Source organism: Rhinoderma darwinii, unplaced genomic scaffold (genome assembly GCF_050947455.1).
Source record: "Rhinoderma darwinii isolate aRhiDar2 unplaced genomic scaffold, aRhiDar2.hap1 Scaffold_984, whole genome shotgun sequence".
NCBI classification, from domain to species: domain Eukaryota; kingdom Metazoa; phylum Chordata; class Amphibia; order Anura; family Rhinodermatidae; genus Rhinoderma; species Rhinoderma darwinii.
The window spans coordinates 25,368-46,395 of record NW_027464558.1 but is presented as its reverse complement, the minus strand read 5'-3'; the positions used below and the strand labels follow the sequence as shown (position 1 = coordinate 46,395).

General features: G+C 48.3%; 1 protein-coding gene across 1 annotated transcript; it reads right to left on the bottom strand.

Annotated features, from left to right (window-relative positions):
- Positions 1 to 688: 688 nt before the first annotated feature.
- Positions 689 to 15,217, bottom strand: LOC142734843 (uncharacterized). The gene is made up of 5 exons (XM_075849579.1): positions 12,599 to 15,217; positions 9,969 to 10,097; positions 6,940 to 7,145; positions 1,706 to 1,859; positions 689 to 1,590 (listed from the first exon to the last, which is right to left on the bottom strand). Exons 3-5 carry the CDS (start codon positions 6,995 to 6,997, stop codon positions 819 to 821), a joined length of 984 nt encoding a protein of 327 aa, XP_075705694.1. The 5' UTR covers positions 6,998 to 7,145; positions 9,969 to 10,097; positions 12,599 to 15,217; the 3' UTR covers positions 689 to 818.
- Between the last annotated feature and the right edge of the window lie 5,811 nt (positions 15,218 to 21,028).

The window sequence follows — 21,028 nt, the reverse complement described above, 5'->3', positions numbered from 1 at the left end:
TTTTTCTCACCACTATGCAACTGACGCTGCAAAATGTCACCCGTGTCATACAAGCGTGTGTCGTGCTTCATAATTTTTGTCGCATACATGACGCCGGTTGTGATGCAGAATATATTAGCGGAAATGTTTCTACATCAACCCTTCCGCACCAAATTCCACTCGGAAGGGCTCAAACATCTGGGATTCGAGTACGCGACATATTTGCCCAATATTTTGACAGCCCCGATGGAGCACTGCCATGGCAGGAGAATGTTCTGTGAAGGGTGTCCTAGTGGAGCTTAGTGGCCCAATGTAGCATTTGTTCTTTTAATTTTGCCTAATTTGGGGTGGGGATTTTTTTATTACGGACTCGCAAGACATGAGGACCCTTGACATGGGTTGCGAGCTTATATCTTTGGTGGTTTTTCTGTTTTGTTTTCATGTCCTAAACGAAATAGCATGTGAGGCGCATTGGCTTCGGCAATGTTCACAAATCCAAAGCCAAAAGTCATTTGGCCGGAATTTCTCACACCACTGCAATGCAGCAGAGCACAGTATGAGGAATTGAGCAAAACCACAAAAGATACACTAATACCTCAATAATGGCATGCAACTATCTCGGGACGTGGCCATAATGTTCCAATGTTACCTAAAAGGACCTGTTGGGGAACCTGGGTTCCAGCACATAGATGGAGGCAAACACAACAAATTTTACTGCCAACCAAAAACACACTTTATTGTTAAATGTGCAAAATTCACTTTAAACATAAACCAGGTGGCAAAAAAAACACAAAAACGCACCAACATGATGCAAAATTAACCTACTCTTTCTTCACGGTTTAGCTCACAACAACGAGCACACCATAATCTGCCGACACAGCGCTACAAATCATGAAATCTGTGTGCTGGCGACTGATAGCTTTGCATTTCAGCACCACTATGCTGTCCCTGGGCCTGCTGAGGATGTTTCTCAACAGCATAGTGGTGCTGATACAGAGGGTTGAACCCTGCCGGGGGGCCCTGGGCAAAGGGTTGCTGGGGTCTGGCGTAGGGAGCGAAAGCCGGTCCCGAAGCACCACATGACCAGGTGACATTATGCTCACCATTGACCGCTGGTACTGTGGCCGTGGAAAGGGGTTGGCAGGCTGGGAAGGGAGAGGTGCAGTGGAGGGCACCGATTCCTCAGGCAATCCACGCCATTGCTCTATTACCTGGAAGCACTGGCGTGGATTGTTAGGAGGAGTGGCGGAGTCAATTATGGCAAGGATGGAGCCTTGGACGCGCGCCATCCGGTAGTCAGGTACTCGCCGGAGTAACGGCGCTCGGCCAAACGCGTCACAGGCATCCTCCTCAGAACAGCGGTGGAGGTACTCCAGGACTCGGGAGTCCACGTTGGCACCTGTTGTGGCAACCTGGCTGCGCCGGCGCCTGGCTGGTGGCGTCCGGGGATTGTCGACGTCCCGTGGCAGCTGGGGTTGGCTGCTTGACTGGGTGGCTGCTTGGGGTTCCGTCGGCTCGGGGGTCAAGGGCAGCACGAGATGTTGTTCCAGGACCGGCTGCGACTCCTCATGGCCAGCCTCCTCCTCGGTGTTGAGAAGATTATCACTGCATCTGCCAGAAACATTTTGCGTTACTCCTTTTAACATGGGCACCAGGGACAAACAACTATTTTTGGCAGATTTTAAAGTGACCACACACATGTCATCAAGGTACAGTCAGTACTTACGGCCGCATCTCCATAATGTCCTTCAGGAACATTAGTTGTTTGGTGTAGATGTATTGGCGCTTTTTGGGCGCGCCGTCCCAACTTCGCCCTCTGCTTCCCAATTCCATCCGGAACTGATCCCGACAGCTCCTCCACCGGGTTTTAACATCATCAACTGGACATAGGAACAGCAATAAATAAAAAAAGGTCACCAGGTGACATCACTGAAAACGGCACTTGTCCGAAACGTCGCCATTCCTTAAACACCACTAAACATTATACACCTGCCTAATGATGCTGTAACACACCCGCAACCAAGCACAGTAGGAAAATGTGAAACATAAGGATATACACTACAGCATGGGCGATTGCATTAGCATAAATACAGATCTGCACTTACCTATGCTCTTGCGGTCTCTTGTGGTGCTTTTAGCCCACTCCTGTCCGAATAGGCTCTGCGCGACCTCATCCCAGCCAACCTCCTTGCCCGTGCGGTCGTGGTAGGCCTCTGCGTTTGTGTTCCACAACTGTGGCCTCTCATGGACCAAGCAGATGAGCTTTTCCACATCGCACGCACGTGGCATTGCAGCAGATGTCGTTTTGAACTGTGCGCATGTGCCCAGCAAGTGAAAAGCCACTTCCTGATTTGTGCTTGTTTTGTCTAGTTTGGTCAACTCATTTACATAGGCTTAACAAGTGTTGCGTGAAAAACGCTGTGCGTACGGAGGTGCTTCCGTGTGCCGTGCGTTGTTTTCACGCACCCATTGACTTCAATGGGTGCGTGATGCGTGGAAAATGCAGAAAGAACGGTCATGTCGTGACTTTTTCGCAACGGACCAACTCTGCGTAAAAATCACGCACATGTCTGCACAGCCCCATAGACTAATATAGGTCCGTGCGACGCACGTGAAAATCACGCGCGTTGCACGGACGTGATTCCCGTTCGTCTGAATAAAGCCTTATAGGGAGTATTAGAAGTACCACAGAGCTGCTGAGCAGAATTCACTACACACAACATGACTTACAAAAGCTTGTGTGTAGATATTGCTGTACCGCATAGGGAGAGCGCCAGGGACTGCAGGGAAGTGAAGTAGGTGGTTAAAAAAGTTGAAAAAATGCCCAGAAGCGTGATTGGGTCAATGTGCTAAAGGAGGAGTGGCATAATGGATATAGGGTAGCAGGGGCGTAACTAGGAAAGACTGGGCCCCATAGCAAACTTTTGACTGGGGCCGCCCCTCCCCTGGGTGTCACACAACCCCCCCTTGTAGATAGTGCCTTTTTTAAAGACCCCCGTAGATAACACCATACAGCCCCCCCTGTAGGTAACGTTATACAGCCCCCCCTGTAGGTAACGCTATACAGCCCCCCTGTAGATAGCGCCATACAGACCCCCCCTGTAGGTAACGCCAAACAGCCCCCTTGTAGGTAACACTATACAGCCCCCTGTAGGTAAAGCCATACAGCCCCCCTGTAGGTAACGCTATACAGCCCCCCTGTAGGTAACGCTAAAATCTGACCTATAGGGTGTCCTACAAAAGACATGTATCCCCTATCCACAGGATAGGGGATACATGTGTGATCGCTGGCAGCGATAAGGAGAACGGGGGACCGAAAGTCCCCTGAAGTTCTCCATCACAAACCTCTGACTTCCGGAGTTTGCACAGCTCAATAAAAATGAAAGGACCGCTGGTCGCGCATGCACACAAGAGCGACCGGCGCTCCATTAATTTCTACGGAGCTGCCGACACAGACCCCGGAAGTCCGAGGTTTGTGATGGAGAACTTCAGGGGACTTTCGGTCCCTCGTTCTCCTTATCGCTGCCAGTGATCACACATGTATCCCCTCTCCTGTGGATAGGGGATACATGTCTTTTGTTTAATGGCAGAGCGGGGAGATACCTCCCTGCTCTGCCGTAGTGTTCAGTGGCGTCGCGCTGTAGTAGCCATAGCGGCAGCTAGCGGAGCCTCGTAGCGGCCCCGTAGCAGCCGCTATGGCTGCTACAGCGGTAGTTACGCCACTGATGTCTGATATGACTGATATGTCTAATATGACTGATATGTCTGCTATGACTGATATGTTTGATATGACTGATATGTCTGCTATGACTAATATGACTGATATGTCTGATGTGTCTGATATGACTGATATGTCTGATGTGACTGATATGACTGATATGTCTGATATGACTGATATGACTGATATGTCTACTATGACTGATATGTCTGATATGTTTGATATGACTGATATGTCGGATGTGTCTGATATGACTGATATGTCTGATATGACTGATATGTCTGATATGTTTGATATGACTGATATGTCTGCTATGACTGATATGTCTGATATGACTGAAACGTCTTATATGTTTGATATGAAGGATATGACTGATATGTCTGATTTGACTGATATGCCTGATATGTCTAATATGACTGAAATGTCTTATATGAAGGATATGACTTGTATGTGTGATATGATTTATATGACATATGTCTGCTATTACTGCTATGACTGATATGTCTGATATGACTGATGAGACTGCTGTGACTGATATGACTGATGTGTCTGCTATTACTGATATGTCTGATATGACTGATATGTCTCATATGACTGATATGACTGATATGTCTGATATGTCTGATATGACTGATATGTCTGCTATGACTGATATGTCTGCTATTACTGATATGTCTGATATGACTGATATGTTTGATATGACTGATATGTCTGCTATGACTGATATGTCTGATATGAAGGATATGAAGGATATGTCTGATATGACTGGCATGTCTGATATGTCTAATATGACTGATATGACCTATATGTTTGATATGACTGATATGATATGTCTGATATTAATGATATGTCTGATATGACATATGTCTGATATGTTTGATATGTCTGAGCCTTCTCCATCATGATGTGACTGCAGGGAAGGCACCTGGGTTATAATCCATAATACGAGGAATGATCAGAGGACAAGATCTAGAATTAAGAGGAGCATTTATACCCCGGGACATGGAGACAAATAGGCTGCGTTCCCATTACAACACCCAGCCCTCCTGCAGATGCATAGAAGAAGCCTGTGGTTATCAGTCCGGTTCAGATGAACTGCGGGGGTCCGGTTGTTGCTCCCCTTTTACATCCCTGTGACAGTGTCCTCATATTGGGGAGATCGCCCCCTGCATGGTTCAGACTCAGGATGAACTTGTTCACTGTCATTTCTGCAAATAACTCGGACGCATTTCACCTGGAGAGTTGTCTGTAGTAATGGCGACCACTTCACGGCCTGATTGTCGCCTCTCGCTGTGTAATTCTCCCGGACGTATAACCTGTAATCTTCCCGGACACAGAGTAACAACCAGAGTAACAACCAGACATGAACTATCGCTCCATGACTAACCTCTGACTTCTGGCGTCTGCGCAGCTCAATAAAAATTAAAGGAGCGCTGGTCACGCATGCGCACAAGAGAGACCGGCGCTCCATTCATTTCTACGGAGCTGCCGACACAGACCCCGGAAGTCCGAGGTCTGTGATGGAGAACTTCTGGGGACTTTCGGTCCCCCGTTCTCCCTATCAGTGCCAGCGATCATATATGTATCCCCTATCCTGTGGATAGGGGATAAATGTCTTTTGTTTAATGGCAGAGCGGGGAGATAACACTACGGCAGAGCAGGGAGGTAAGTGGCGTCGGGCTGTAGCAGCCATAGCGGCTGCTAGCGGAGCCTCCGGCCATGGTGGGGGCACGTGCCGGCGGGTGACACGGGCCCCCTCATGCTGCGGGCCCCGTAGTAGCCGCTACTGCTGCTACGGCGGTAGTTACGCCACTGTAGGGTAGAGTTCAAGGACGGAGCCCCGTCTTTACCTTCTGCTGCAGCATGAAGTAACACCTTGTAGTTACACTCCGTGTGGTGAGGAGATTTTTCTTTCCCTTTCTTAATTTCTGTCTGTTTCCTTTTCTTTACAGCATGGCTGATGAGCTGTTACAGCAGGTGGCACGGCGGGTGGTAGTCGAAGGCACCACCTGGCTGGAGGACCTGTTAAAGAAGAAAGTGAGGATGCTGCAACGGCCCCTAGACTCGGACCCACGGCTGGAGAGACTAGAGGTAGGCCGCAGTGAATCACCCACCCTCCCATTAGGCTAAGCCCAAGTCCCCTTCCGAGAGCTGCCCGCTCAGCAGGGGCTGCTCTCCCCGCTAGCGTAGGGAGGCACAGATGCCGGGTCCGGCCTGTTTCGCCTTCAACATCTTCGGGGGAGGTGGTTCCCCCTTCCCCTATCCCTCTTAAATTGTCCGGCAACCCTCCCCATGCTGCACGCCTCCTTCCTACTCACCCGGATAACAGCCGGATTGTAGTGCCGCCAGTTGTCAGCCTGGCGGCATATGGCGCCTCTGCTGCCCGCCCGCTGTGCTCCGATGGGGGCGGGACAGCTCCGGAGGACATGGCTGCCATGGTGGCTTACCATGAGGCCTGCGCAGCGGAGATGGGCCGCGCAGGCGCACTGCGTGCGGCCTACACCGATGATCTGGGAACCTTCACGGCTGCACCTCCGCTTCAGCTGGAATCAGGTGAGGAAGAGGGGTCAGCAGGTAGGGTGCCGGGGATTCTGGGGGAGGGAGGGCAGGCCAGAGTAGATGATGCAGGGGTGCTGCAGCTGGGTTTCGCATGGCCCAACCCCCTATCAGATGGCAAGAACTGGAGAAGAAGTCGTCCAGTCTCAGCCAGGGCTGCGGTCTCCTGCACAACTGTATCCTTTATTGAATATACCGTCCGGTTCTGGCCCACAGCAGGGGGGGGGGGGTCGAGCAGAGATGTGGTGCATGCTGTTTGTGCCAAGGGGGATCGAGGTGATGTTGGTCACGCTTCTGCCTTGCCCCTTTTTTCTTTTTCAGGTTTGGCAAAGGAATCAAGGAGAGGTAGGAATTCTTGTTTTGTGGGGTGGCTCCTCTCGGCACTCATCTATCTCCCGAGAACAAGGAAAAAATTTGGAAAAATTAGTTTGTAAATATTTGGTCCTTGATCTCGGTAGAACAGGTGACGGTGGACAAGGAGCACACTTTCAAGAAAGATTCTGATAAAAAGTTAAAGGATTGTAGAACGTTCAATAATTGGGTCCAGGGTTTCGCTACCCTGGCGCATATAGTCTGCCAACGTCATTCCGAAAAGGGTGTAGAGCTGTTTGTGTACTTCCACACCATTTTTAGTGCCCGAAGGCTGCATGGAGGTGCGGCTTGGTGGTGCTAACGCGGGTACTCACGCGGCACTTCGATGCTTCCGCAGGGGCAAACATCCTGGTAAAGGTTCCCCTCCGGCATGGCAAAGAACGCTGGTGAGCATCCGCGCAATGGTATTGTGGTTAGATTGGTACCACAGGAGGCAGGAGGCAGAGGCTCTCGTTAATGGCTTTGGCGAGGGTTTCTTCATTCCTTTTGAAGCGTCGTCGGTATTGATGTAGCACACAACCTAAAATCAGTTAGAGATAACATCAACATGGTTAGGGAGAAGTTGTCAAAATAAATTGCGTTAGGTAGAATGGCTGGCCCCTTTCAAAACTTGAGGGTCTCCCCTCTTGGCTTGGGCCCTAAGAAAGGTAGCGGGAAGTTTAGGATGATACACCACCTATCCTTTCCTCGAGGGGGCTCGGTAAATTACGGGATTTCCAAAGACGAGGCGGCGGTGTCGTACACTTCGTTTGATGTAGCGGTGCAATTAGTTCGGAGTGCAGGTCCTGGGGCGTTATTGGCGAAATCTGACATTGAATCTGCATTTCGTTTACTTCCTGTCCATCCGGATTGTTTTCAATTACTGGGTTGTCACCTTGATGGGCTGTTTTATGTGGACATGTGTCTGCCGGGTTGCTCTATTTTATGTTGCTATTTTGAGATGTTTGCTTCTTTTCTGGAATGGGTAGTGTATTTTGAGACTGGCATGTCTTTACCTTTTTGTTGGTCCGAGGGATTCGGGTGTTTGTGCAATGTTGTTAGGTGTAAGACCAAAAGAAGAAAAAGATGCTGGGAAACCAAAGGGTAATAGAAAAATACAAAAGTTCTTTATTAACATATATGCGTCATACAATAAAATAGTAAAAGAATCCATAGGCCAACAGTAAAAACAAGGATACTCAGCTGGAGATTTTCCAAATGGTCACTGATAATGCATGCAATATGTGTGAATGCCCTAATGAAGCCGGTGCAAGCGATAAGAATGTCTAATGTATGTAATTTAAGTAGCCAAAACAGATGTACATGCATGCATGTTTGCATGCAGTTGAAATCAAACAATGCATTAATCCTAGCAATCAGTGGTTGATATTTTAGTCAGGGTGAAATATATGCTAAGACACCCTACATATATTGTACATGCAGAAAGAATGAACATGCACAGACAAAATTAAAGCAAGAGAAGGGTATGTTATATCAGTCAATAAACCATAGTATGGAAGTCTGACATACCCATAGTGTAGAGACCGGACAGTCACAGCTGGGATCCACGCCTATGCGCGTTTCGGCGCTAATGCCTTCGTCTGGGGGTGGTGTTAGGTTGGAGTCATAGACCCTTTATATGGGAGCTAGCCAATAGGCTAGGTTTAATGCACCTGATGTGTATGTTGAATGATGAAGCTATATACCCTGTATAGTTACAGGTCGCTGTTTCCTGGAGGCTAGAGAGGCCGCGCCCACGTCGCGCCAGCAGCGACGAGCTGGAGTCCGATGCACGTGACCGCGTCAGTAGTCCGGTCCGGTCTCTACACTATGGATATGTCAGACTGGCTTCATTAGGGCATTCACACATATTGCATGTATTATCAGTGACCATTTGGACAATCTCCAGCTGAATATCCTTGTTTTTACTGTTGGCCTATGGATTCTTTTACTATTGTATGAGGCATATATGTTACTAAAGAACTTTTGTATTTTTCTATTACCCTTTGGTTTCCCAGCATCTTTTTCTTCTTTTGGTTTTATATATTTCGTCGTGATGCTGTTTGGGTATAACACCCTTGAATCAACCCATCAAATTTGATATGTATTCTACTTATTGCAATATTGGGGTATATTGATTCATGTTGCTTTCTCGGTTTTGTTAATGTTGTTAGGTGTGTTTAAGAAGTTGATGTTGCGTTTTGGCGTTCCGGTGTCCGAGGAATAGAGGGAGGGCCCCGTGATGATTTTGTCTTTCCTGGGCATTGAAATAGACACACAAGAAATGTTTTTAGGCTACCTGACGAGAAGCTAGTGAACTTGGTGTCTCAGGCGGGGCAAGTATCTCAGTCTAAGAAGGTGACTTAAACAATTGCAGTCTCTTTTGGGTCTCTGGGTTTTTGCATGTCGCATTATTCCCATGGGTAGGGTTTTCTCTCGGAGAATGTCATTATCTACGAGGGGCATGCAGAAACCTGATCATTTCATTAGAGTGTCTACAAGCATGTGGGAAGACCTTATAGTGTGGTGGTATTTTCTGTATTCGTTCAATGGTTGTGCAGTTTGTCAAGAAAGTGAGGTTTCCAATTTAGATCTTCAATTGTTTACAGATGCTTCAAGTAGTCTTGGTTTCGGGGGAATTTTAGGTAAGCGCTGGTGCAGGGTGCCCTGGCCAGCTGCCTGGCAGCCCCTCGGGTTTAACTAAAAACATCACTATGTTAGAACTTTTTCCTATTGTAGTTGCTTTGGAAATATGGGGTGGGTTTATGGCTAACAGACGTATTTGTTTTTGGACGGATAATACTGCAGTAGTCCAGGCAGTAAATACTTTGTCGTCCGGCTCGTTGCCTGTGCTGGCACTGCAACATCATTTAATACTGAAATGTTTGTGCTTGAATGTGTGGTTCCGGGCTAGACATGCAGAGGGGTAGGTAGGTACTCCAGCACCCGGGGCAAAGATTCAGTTTGGCGCCCCCCCCCCCCCCAACCTCTTTCCCGACATCTCCTTCCCCCTCACCGTGTTTGTTTTCTCTACCAATCGACGTGTCATTGCTTTTTATGTAACACATTTGTACATCTTACAAGCAATATGGTTCTATACACAACACCAGAACCAAGCTCAGTACATAAATACAACACCAGCACAAATACAGCTCAATTTAGTGCAACCCCTGCCATATAGGTGTGTACGGCGTAAAACTACAGCTCCCAGCATGGCCCGAACAATGGTAAGGATATGCTGGGAGATGCTGTTTCACAAAAATAAATCATATCATAATCATACCACCCATCATCTCGCTGCAGATCATACAGTGACTACAGTGCTGATTAGAGGCAGAATAAACATTTACATTAAGTGACTCACCGGTGACAACTCAGATTCTAGATATTTTTCTCCATCCGGTCCAGACCTCTATGATGAATTCTCCCGGTCCATTTCTGCAGTTTGCCGCTCACATGTCTTCAGCTTCTCACTTTACCAACATTTCTGCACCTATAAATAAATATAAAGTTATCATTATACCATACACTACGCCCCTAAATATAATAACGCCATACACTACACCTCTAATTATAATAGCACCATACACCATGTCCCACACACACACTGTGCCCCCTGTAGATAGTGCCTGCCATAGAGCCCCCTGTAGATAGTGCCCCCCATAGATAGTGCCCTCATATAACCCACCCCTGTATATAGTGTCCCATAAATAACTCCCCCTATAGTGCTCTACAGATAGCCCACCCCTGTATATAGCTTCCTGTAGATATAGCCCACCCCTGTATATAGTGCTCTACAGATAGCTCACCCCTGTATATAGTCCCCCTGTAGATATAGCCCACCCCTGTATATAGTGCTCCACAGATAGCCCACCCCTATATATAGTGCTCCACATATAGTCCACCCCTGTATCTAGCCCCCCTGTAGATATAGTCCACCCCTGTATATAGTGCTCCATAGATCGCCCACCCCTGTATATAGCCCCCTGTAGATATAGCCCACCCCTGTATATAGCCCCCCTGTAGATATATCCCACCCCTGTAGATATAGCCCACCCCTGTATATAGTGCTCCACATATAGTCCACCCCTGTATATAGTGTTTCACAGATAGCCCACCCCTGTATATAATGCTCCACATATAGCCCACCCCTGTATATAGCCCCCCTGTACATATAGTCCACCCCTGTATATAGTGCTCCATTAGATAGTCCACCCCTGTATATAGTGCTCCACAGATAGCCCACCCCTGTATATAGTATATACAGGGGTGGGCTATCTGTGGAGCACTATATACAGGGGTGGACTATATGTACAAGGGGGCTATATACACGGGTGGGCTTTCTGTGGAGCACTATAGGGGGAGATATTTGTGGGATACTATATACAGGGGTGGGCTATATCTACACGGGGACTATATCTACAGGGGGACTATATCTACAGGGGGACTATATCTACAGGGGTGGGCTATATACAGGGGGACTATATCTACAGGGGGACTATATCTACAGGGGGGCTATATCTACAGGGGGGCTATATCTACAGGGGTGGGCTATATACTATATAGCCTCCCCTGTAGCTATAGCCCACCCCTGTATATGGTGCTCCATAGATAGTCCACCCCAGTATATAGCCCCCCCTGTAGATAGACACCCCCCATAGATAAAGCCCCCCCATAGATAAAGTCCCCCTTGTAGATGAAGGCCCCCCCGTGAAGAAAAAGTCCCCCCCCGTAGATAAAGTCATCCCCCCCTGTAGATACAGCCGCACACTTTTATTACAATTAAAAAAAAAACAAAAAAAAAACCAATTCAAACTCGCCTTATTCCCGCTCCCACGCCGTCGGCAGCCATGGAGACCTGCTCTCTTCTGCGCAGGTCTCCTGGGGGTTGAACGCAGCGTCTATGAAAGGCGCTGATTGGCTGGGCAGGATGACTTTCCCTGTCAGTCAGTCAGCACCTTTCATCGACGGAAGCGTCACTGGTACAAAAGGTACCAGTCGCTTCATTCGTGGAAAGGCGCTGAATGGCCGGGCACGGAACGTGCCCAGTCATTCATTGCTTCTAATTATACCTGTGTCCTTGCGACACAGGTACAATTATAGTGCAGGAGGTGGCGCTGGCACCCCCTCTAAACTGCGCCAGGGCACATGCCCCGCCAGCCCCCCCCCCCTAGCTACGCCTCTGTAGACATGTACCAGGTGTGAGCAATGAATTAGCGGATGCTTTATCTCATTCACAGATGTTGGTTTTTCGGGAGTTGCATCCACAGGCGGAGGGCGCCGGGGGTTTTTCCCCCCCGCACTTGTGAGCCCTGGTCGAGAACAACTTGTGAGCTTGCTGGAAGGTTCGGTGGTTGAGTCTACATGGAAGAGTCATTGCAGGGACTGGTTCAAATAGTAAGGGTATGTGCACACGACAATGCCAAATACGTCTGAAATTACGGAGCTGTTTTCAGGAGAAAACAGATCCTGAATTTCAAAAGTTTTTACAAGTGCACACGTTTTTCGCGGCATCTTTTACAGACGTAATTGGAGCTGGTTTTCATTGGAGTCAATGAAAAACGGCTCCAATTAAGTCCCAAGAAGTGTCCTGCACTTCTTTGCCGCGGGCATAATTTTACGAGCCGTCTTTTGACAGCGACGCGTAAAATGACAGCTCGTCTGCACAGAACATCGTAAGACCCATTGCAAGCAATGGGCAGATGTTTGCCGACGTATTGGAGCCGTCTTTTCAGGCGTAATTCGAGGCGTAAAACGCCTCCATTACGTCTGAAAAGAGGTCATGTGCACATACCCTTAGAGTTCGCTTGCGGTGTTTTCCCGAGTAACGCGGGTAGGCATGTCGACATCATGTTGGACTTACTGGTCCACTTGCCGCAGGTGGGTAGTAGTGCTGTCACAGCGCGGGGTGTGGACCCACTGGGCCATACCGTGTAGCGGGATAGCAGCTGGCCAAACAGGTACAATGCAATGTCTATAGTTCAGAAAGGGTACCTGAGGCAATGTAGACAGTAGCGGTAGATTCAGGCTAAGATGAGGCTCCGACAGTAGACAGACACCCGGCGGGGTGCGACACAGTCGATGCAGCGGAGGGCACAACACAGCTCCAACTCTTGAAGGCACAGAGGCACGGTAGCACGGGATACAAGGTACAGGCAGCAGGAACGGGTAACACTGGGAACTGGAAAACACTAGGAGACCATTTGCAAGGACAAACTTAAGGTAACAAAACAGCACTCAGGCAAGGATCGAGTGGGCAGAGCCCCTTTTATAGTCCCGAAGCATTCTGGGCTAATTACAGTATTCTGCAACTGTGTGGATACTGGCCCTTTAAGGCCATGCATGCGCGGGCGCGCGCCCTACGGTATATAGTGTCCGGACCAGGAAGTGAGTGCCGGCGTCTCCCAGGAGGGAGATGCCACAGGGAACTCGCTCGTCCATGGCCGCGGCCGTCAGAGGGTGTCAGGACGATGGTCCACAGCCATAGACGTTATAGTATCCCCCCTCTTATGCCCCCTCTTCTTGAGACCAGAGCGGGAGAGAAACTTCTTCACGAGGGCAGGAGCATTGATGTTCTCCTTTCTTGATGTTCTGTACTCTGTACCAAATCCCCTCCAATCCACCAAATAAAACGTTCTTCCTCCTACTCTCTTGGTGTCCAGGATCTACCTCACCTCGAATGTCCCTGACAGGCCGCCAGGAGCCAATGCAGAACTAGGAGTCCTGGAGTAGCGGTTCAGGACCACAGGCTTCAGCAGGGAGACATGGAAGTAGTTTGGGACCCCGAAGCTTGTAAGAGACAGGATTTATCTGCAGCAGAATCTCGAAGGGTCCGAGGAACCTGGGGGCAAACTTGCAAGATGAAACCCTCAGCCGGATATTCTTGGAAGACAGCCAGACCTTAGTACCTGGAAGAAACTGGGGAGGTTCTCATATTCTAGTGTCTGCCTTTTTCTTCATGCGGTCGACCGCCAGCAGAATAGAAGATCGGGTCTGCTGCCATATCTGCAGAAAGTCCCTGAAGGTAGAGTCAGCTGCAAGCACCTGGGACATAGTGGAAACAGGAAGAGGTATTCGTGGATGTTGGCCGTAGACAATGAAGAACGAACTGGAGGAGGTGGACTCACTAGTATGGTTGCTATAAGAGAAGTCAGCCCAAGGAAGCAGTTGCACCCAGTCATCATGCTGCCTGGAGATGAAGTGCCGCAGATAGTTCTCCATAATCTGATTAACCCTCTCGACTTGTCCATTGGACTGGGGATGGTAGGCCGAGGAGAAGTCCAACTTTACACCGAGGAGACCACAGAGTGCTCTCCAGAACTTTGAGGTGAACTGAACCCCTCGATCTGAGACAATATGCAGAGGCAAGCCGTGCAGACGGAAGAGGTGCTGGATGAAGAGGCCGGCCAGTCAGTGGAACAAAATGAGCCATCTTGGAAAATCGATCCACCACCATCCAGCAGAGAGAGGCAAATCTGTTACAAAGTCCATTGCAATATGTCGCCAGGGGGCATCGGACACAGGCAGTGGCTGAAGCAGACCAGCTGATCTGGAGTGGGCAACTTTATTTGCTGCGCACACCGTACAGGAGGAGACAAAATCCATGACGTCTTTGGGCAGCATGGGCCACCAGAACTGAAGGGCAATTAGGTCTCGGGTCTTACGGGCACCCACATGACCTGCCAGCTTGGAACTGTGTCCCCAGCGAAGGATTCTTCCTCTGTCTGCCAGACGTACAAAGGTCCTTCCCAGAGGAATGTCTCTAACTTGCAGAGGGTTGACAGAGATGATGCAGGAAGGGTCAATGATATTCTGTGGGGACTCCACAGTGTCCTCTGTCTCGATTGACCTAGACAAGGCATCGGCCCTCACATTCTTGTCGGCAGGGTGGTAGTGGAGCTCAAACTGAAACCGAGCGAAGGACAGCGACCACCTGGCCTGACGAGGGTTCAGCCGTTGGGCCGTCTGGAGATTTGTGAGGTTCTTGTGGTCCGTGAAGACCAGGATTGGATGAGCTGCGCCATCTAGTAGGTGTCTTCACTCCTGCAGAGCCAGCTTGATGGCCAGTAACTCCCGATCCCCAATTGAGTAGTTGCGCTCTGCGGGACAAAAAAGCTTAGAGTAGTAGCCACATACCACAGTCTTGCATTTGTAATCTCTCTGGAACAGAAGTGCGCCAGCACCAACAGAGGAGGGGTCCACTTCCAACTAAAACTGTAGGGATACATAAGGATGATGAAGGATTGAGGCTGATGTGAAGGCCTTCTTTAAGCTCTTGAACGTGGCCTCTGCTTCTGGAGTCCACACCTTGCCATTCATGCCATTTTTGGTGAGGGTAGAGATGGGGCTGTCAGTGAGGAGAAGTTGGGAATGAACAGACGGTAGAAGTTGGTGAATCCCAGGAAGCGCTGTATGGCCCTTAAGCCTTGAGGCCGTGGCCATTCCAAGACAGCCTTTACCTTCTCAGGATCCATTTTGAGGCCCTGATCAGAGATGATATAGCCCAGGAAGTGCAGAGACTTTCTCTCGAACACGCACTTCTCCAGCTTGGCATATAGGTGATTCTCCCTTAATTGAAGCAAAATTTTGCGGACATGTCTCTGATGAGTTACTGGATCTGGGGAAAAAATGAAAATGTCATCGAGATACACCATAACACAGACATAGAGGAGATCACGGAAAATGTAATTGACGAATTCTTTAAAAACCGTGGGGGCGTTACACAGGCCGAAGAACATAACCAGGTATTCGTAGTGCCCATCACGGTTATTAAATGCCGTCTTCCACTCGTCACCCTGATGAATCCGGATTAGATTGTAGGCCCCCCGCAGGTCTAGTTTGGAGAAAAATGTTGCCCTCCGTATGCGTTCAAAAAGTTCAGAGATTAAAGGCAATGGGTATCTTTTCTTTACCTTGATCTGGTTGAGGTCCCAGTAGTCAATGCAGGGTTGGAGGGATCCGTCTTTCTTTTTGACAAACAAAAACCCGGCCTCCTTAAAGAGGCTCTGTCACCAGATTATAAGTGCCCTATCTCCTACATAATCTGATCTGCGCTGCAATGTAGATAACAACAGTGGTTTTTATTTTGAAAAACGATCATTTTTTAGCAAGCATTTTGAGCAACCAAACTTTGTGGGTGGAGCTAGAAAGGGAGGTAAACACTGAAAAATAAATTTTGGTGTAATCTATAGACCCCCCCAATATAACTGAGGAGGTGGAAGGTCAGCTATAGAAACAGATGGAGCAGGCTGCACAGGCTGGTACTGTAGTGATAATGGGAGATTTTAATTACCAGGATATTAATTGGTGTCATGGATCGGCTTCAACTGCAAAGGGGAGGCATTTCCTCAACCTGTTTGTAAAGGATCTGCCAGACACAGCTTCTGTGTCGACGCCCGTGGGTAATCAGTCTGCACCTGCTCCTAAGTCTGAGAGAGTGACACGATCTTCTACCAGTCAGGCTGGGAGGCTGAGGAGTGGGAGAGCCTATCACAGCCTGGCCAGACGGAGCTAGCTCCCGCCCTCTGTCTATTTATACCTGCATTTCCTGCTCCTCCTTTGCCTGTGATTCTTTTCTGTTTCCTGGCTCTGCTGCTCCTGCTATGATTATTGACCTTGCTTCATTTTTGACCCTGGCTTTACTGACTATGCTCCTGATCTGCGATTTGTACCTCGTGCACTCCTGGTTTGACTTTGCTCGTTCACTACTCTTGTTGCTCACTGTGTTGCCGTGGGCAACTGCCCCATTTCCCTTATCTTCTGTGTACCCTTGTCGTTTTGTCTGTTGTGCACTTATTGAGCGTAGAGACCGTCGCCCAGTTGTACGCCGTCGCCTAGGACGGGCCGTTGCAAGTAGGCAGGGACTGAGTGGCGGGTAGATTAGGGCTCACCTTCTGTCTCCCTACCCCGTCATTACATAATCACAGGCCCATATACCTTTTCTACCCTGGTCCCTGACACAACTATGGACCCCCTTGCGACCCTGGCTCAGCAAATGCAGGGCCTCTTCCTACAGGTCCAAGCCCTGGTTCAGAAGGGCAACCAGCATGATGCTACCCTGGTAGTGCCCCCCACCTCACCTCTTAAACCCCACCTCAAGTTGCCTGACCGGTTCTCAGGGGACCGGAAGACTTTTTTCTCCTTTCGGGAGAGTTGTAGGCTCTATTTCCGTTTAAAGCCCCACTCCTCAGGTTCTGAGAGCCAGCGAGTGGGTATAATTATGTCCTGGCTCCAGGACGGGCCCCAAGAATGGGCCTTCTCCTTGGCTCCTGACGCCCCTGAACTTTCCTCTGTTGATCTTTTTTTTCCGCTCTCGGGCTCATATATGACGAGACTGACAAGACTGCCTTTGCCGAGAGTCAGCTGGTGACCTTACGTCAGGGTAAGAGACCCGTTGAGGAGTACTGTTCTGACTTTAGGAAGTGGTGTGTAGCTTCTCGGTGGAATGACCCTGCCTTGAGGTGCCAGTTTAGATTGGGTCTGTCGAACGCCCTGAAAGATCTGTTAGTTAGCTATCCCTCTTCTGACTCCCTAGATCAGGTTATGGCTTTAGCGGTACGTCTTGACCGACGTCTCAGGGAACGACAACTTGAACGTTTTTGTGCCTTCCCCTCTGACCCCCCCATGATGGCTCCCGAGGTTCCGTTGCTTCATTCTTCCACGGAAAACTCGGATGAACCTATGAAACTCGGGGCCTCCGACTCTCCCCAACAACGTAGAGAGTTTCGCAGGAAGAATGGTCTCTGCTTCTACTGTGGGGATGACAAGCATCAAGTGAACAACTGTCCTAGGTGTAAGAATAAGCAGCCGGAAGAACTTCCGCGCCTAAGTGACCATCAGCGAGGTCATTTGGGCGCACAGGTATTTCCCGTATATATGAAACCTAATAAGATCTTGCTTCCCTTTCAGGTCTCTTTTGAGGGTAGGTCTGCCACCGGCAGTGCCTTCGTGGATTCAGGGTCTTCTGCTAATATTATGTCTGTGGAATTTGCTATGTCTCTAGCTATGCCAATGATTGACTTGCCTAAACCTGTCCCGGTAGTGGGTATCGACTCCACTCCTCTTGCTAATGGTTATTTTACACAGCATACCCCTGTTTTTGAACTCCTTGTTGGCTCCATGCATTTGGAGCAGTGCTCTGTACTGGTGATGCAGGGATTATCGTCCGATTTGGTTTTAGGCCTTCCCTGGTTGCAGATGCATAATCCCACGTTTAACTGGAATACTGGGGATCTTACCAAATGGGGTAATGAATGCATGATGTCATGTTTTTCTGTTAATTTTATTTCTCTCCCTGAGGAGGTGAACACTCTACCTGAGTTTATTCAGGACTTCGCTGATGTTTTTTCTTAAAAGGCCTCCGAAGTGTTACCTCCTCATAGAGAATTCGATTGCACAATCGATTTGGTACCAGGAGCTAAGCTCCCAAGGGTAGGATATTTAATCTCTCTTGTCCCGAACGTGAAGCCATGAGAGAGTATATCCAGGAATGCCTGGCCAAGGGTTACAGTCGCCCCTCTACTTCTCCGGTAGGTGCTGGCTTCTTCTTCGTAGGGAAGAAGGATGGTGGTCTTAGGCTGTGCATTGACTACCGAAACTTGAATAAGGTCACTGTAAGGAACCAGTATCCCCTTCCTTTGATTCCTGATCTCTTCAATCAGGTTCAGGGGGCCCAATGGTTCTCTAAGTTTGATCTACGGGGGGCTTATAACCTTATCCGCATCAAAGAGGGGGATGAGTGGAAGACTGCGTTTATAACGCCCGAAGGTCATTTCGAATACCTCGTCATGCCCTTTGGGTTGTGTAATGCTCCCGCGGTCTTCCAGAATTTCATAAATTAGATCTTAAGAGACTACCTGGGGGTATTTCTTGTAGTGTACCTTGATGACATACTTGTGTTTTCCAAGGACTGGTTCTCCCACATTGAGCATGTCAGGAAGTTGTCAGAAACTGTTTGCTAAAACCGAAAAATATGTGTTTGGGGTGCAGGAGATACCATTTTTGGGTCAAATCCTCACTCCTCATGAATTCCGCATGGACCCTGCCAAGGCTCAGGCTGTGGCTGAATGGGTCCAACCTGCCTCCCTGAAGGAGTTACAGTACGCTGGGGTATTGCTCAGGAGGATCCATCTTCGCTTCCCCAATAAGCCAGGTCCACCTAGAAAGGGTCCAGTGGCCCCTCTTAAAAGGGGGGGGGTACTGTAAAGGATCTGCCAGACACAGCTTCTGTGTCGACGCCCTTGGCTAATCAGTCTGCACCTGCTCTTAAGTCTGAGAGAGTGACACGATCTTCTACCAGTCAGGCTGGGAGGCTGAGGAGTGGGAGAGCCTATCACAGCCTGGCCAGACGGAGCTAGTTCCCGCCCTCTGTCTATTTATACCTGCATTTCCTGCTCCTCCTTTGCCTGTGATTCTTTTCTGTTTCCTGGCTCTGCTGCTCCTGCTATGATTATTGACCTTGCTTCGTTTTTTACCCTGGCTTTACTGACTACGCTCCTGCTCTGCGATTTGTACCTCATGCACTCCTGGTTTGACTCGGCTCGTTCACTACTCTTGTTGCTCACTGTGTTGCCATGGGCAACTGCCCCATTTCCCTTAGCTTCTGTGTACCCTTGTCGTTTTGTCTGTCGTGCACTTATTGAGCGTAGGGACCGTCGCCCAGTTGTACGTCGTCGCCTAGGACGGGCCATTGCAAGTAGACAGGGACTGAGTGGTGGGTAGATTAGGGCTCACCTTCTGTCTCCCTACCCCGTCATTACACTGTTGCAGGAAAATTTTATGGGCCAGTTTGTGGAAGACCCGACTAGTGGTGAAGCCCTGTTGGATCTGGTCATTTCTAACAATGCAGAGCTTGTTAGGAATGTCAACGTTAATATTCGTGAAAACCTCGGTAACAGTGATCACAATATAGTTACATTTTATCTATACTGTAAAAAAGCAAACACAGGCTGGGAGGGCAAAAATACTTAATTTTAAGAAAGACAATTTCCCCAGGACGAGGGCTGCAATTCAGGATATAGACTGGGAAGAACTAATGTAAAAAAATGGTACAAATGATAAATGGGAGATTTTTAAATCTACTTTGGGTAATTATAGTGCAAAATTTATTCCTATAGGTAACAAGTATAAACGACTAAAATGAAACCCCACATGGCTTACACCTTCTGTAAAAAGGTCAATACAGGACAAAAAAACGGGCATTTAAAAAATACAAATCTGAGGGCACATCTGTAGGCTTTTTAAATTATAAAGAGCGTAATAAAATCTGTAAAAATTGAATAAAATTAGCAAAAATACAAAATGAAAGGCAGGTGGCCAAGGATAGTAAAACACATCCCCAAAAATTCTTCAAGTATATAAATGCAAAAAAGCCAAGGTCTGAACATGTAGGACCCTTAGATAGTGGTAATGGGGAGTTGGTCACAGGGGAACAAGAGAAGGCTGAGTTACTAAATGGGTTCCAAAGTATTACTAGGGAAAGGTATTAGATTTAGCCTTCAATATTAGGCGAAACTCAGTTTTTCTCACAATGACAAGGCTTGGTTATTTGAGGATCTATGGCGGGCCTTGGATCTTGTTCCTTCAGCCACTCAAGCCTCACCACCTGCATCTCCTTCTTAACATGAATGGTATCACGATATTCCATGATTGATTACTGATGGCCCCTCGGTGGCCTATAGTTTGTTTTTCTGTTATGATTAAGTACTTATTGCTGATATGGTTTAGCTTATTAGCTAGATTATGCTATACAGTTCTACATGTGGGCGGGGGTGGAATTTACAGTGTGCATCTTCTATAGGGATATATATCAGATTGTGGAGAGGCGGACCTGCTCGCTGGGATGGGTTTCTGTCTCTTGTTCATGCTCATTCACTTAGTTCCTTGTTCCCCCTTCTCGGGATAGGTTAATGAGTACTAACGCTGATCTGCCACCCTCTGTCCTGAGGACCTTGAAGTTGTGTTCATGGAACGTAGATGGCTTAAATTCCCCAATTAAATGTAAAAACATTGTCAACCATATTCACAGATTGAACCTTCATATGGTCTTTGTCTAGGAGAATCATTAGCTCAAGAATAAGAATCCCTTACTTCGTAGTAGAAAGTACCCTTCTTGTATTGAAGCCTCTTATTGAAGCCAAAAAGGTTAGAGCAGTAGCTATTTTATTTAGTTCACAGGTAAACCATGAAATTATTGACACTCTGGCAGACCTAGCGAACAGGTACCTTACGGTAAAGGCTAAAATTGAATACCAATTGTTTGGTTTGATTAACATTTATGCACCTGCAGACCCTAATCTTGCTTTCTTTAGAAATTTATTGGAGGTAATGGCAACCTGGGACATTTGGGTGGCGATTTCAATGGGGTTCAACAGTTGATAGGTTGTGCTCGTGGGGATCCTGCACATCTGGTTGAACCACTCCAAT

Bases quoted from the DNA above. Each gene is read 5' to 3' on its own strand.
- LOC142734843 (XM_075849579.1), bottom strand. From the start codon at position 6,997: ATGCCGGAGGGGAACCTTTACCAGGATGTTTGCCCCTGCGGAAGCATC. The intron at 1,860-6,939 runs GTGAGTACCCGC...TCCTATGTCCAG, and splicing joins CGGAAGCATCGAAGTGCCGC to TTGATGATGTTAAAACCCGG. The intron at 1,591-1,705 runs GTAAGTACTGAC...TGTTTCTGGCAG, and splicing joins GACATTATGGAGATGCGGCC to ATGCAGTGATAATCTTCTCA.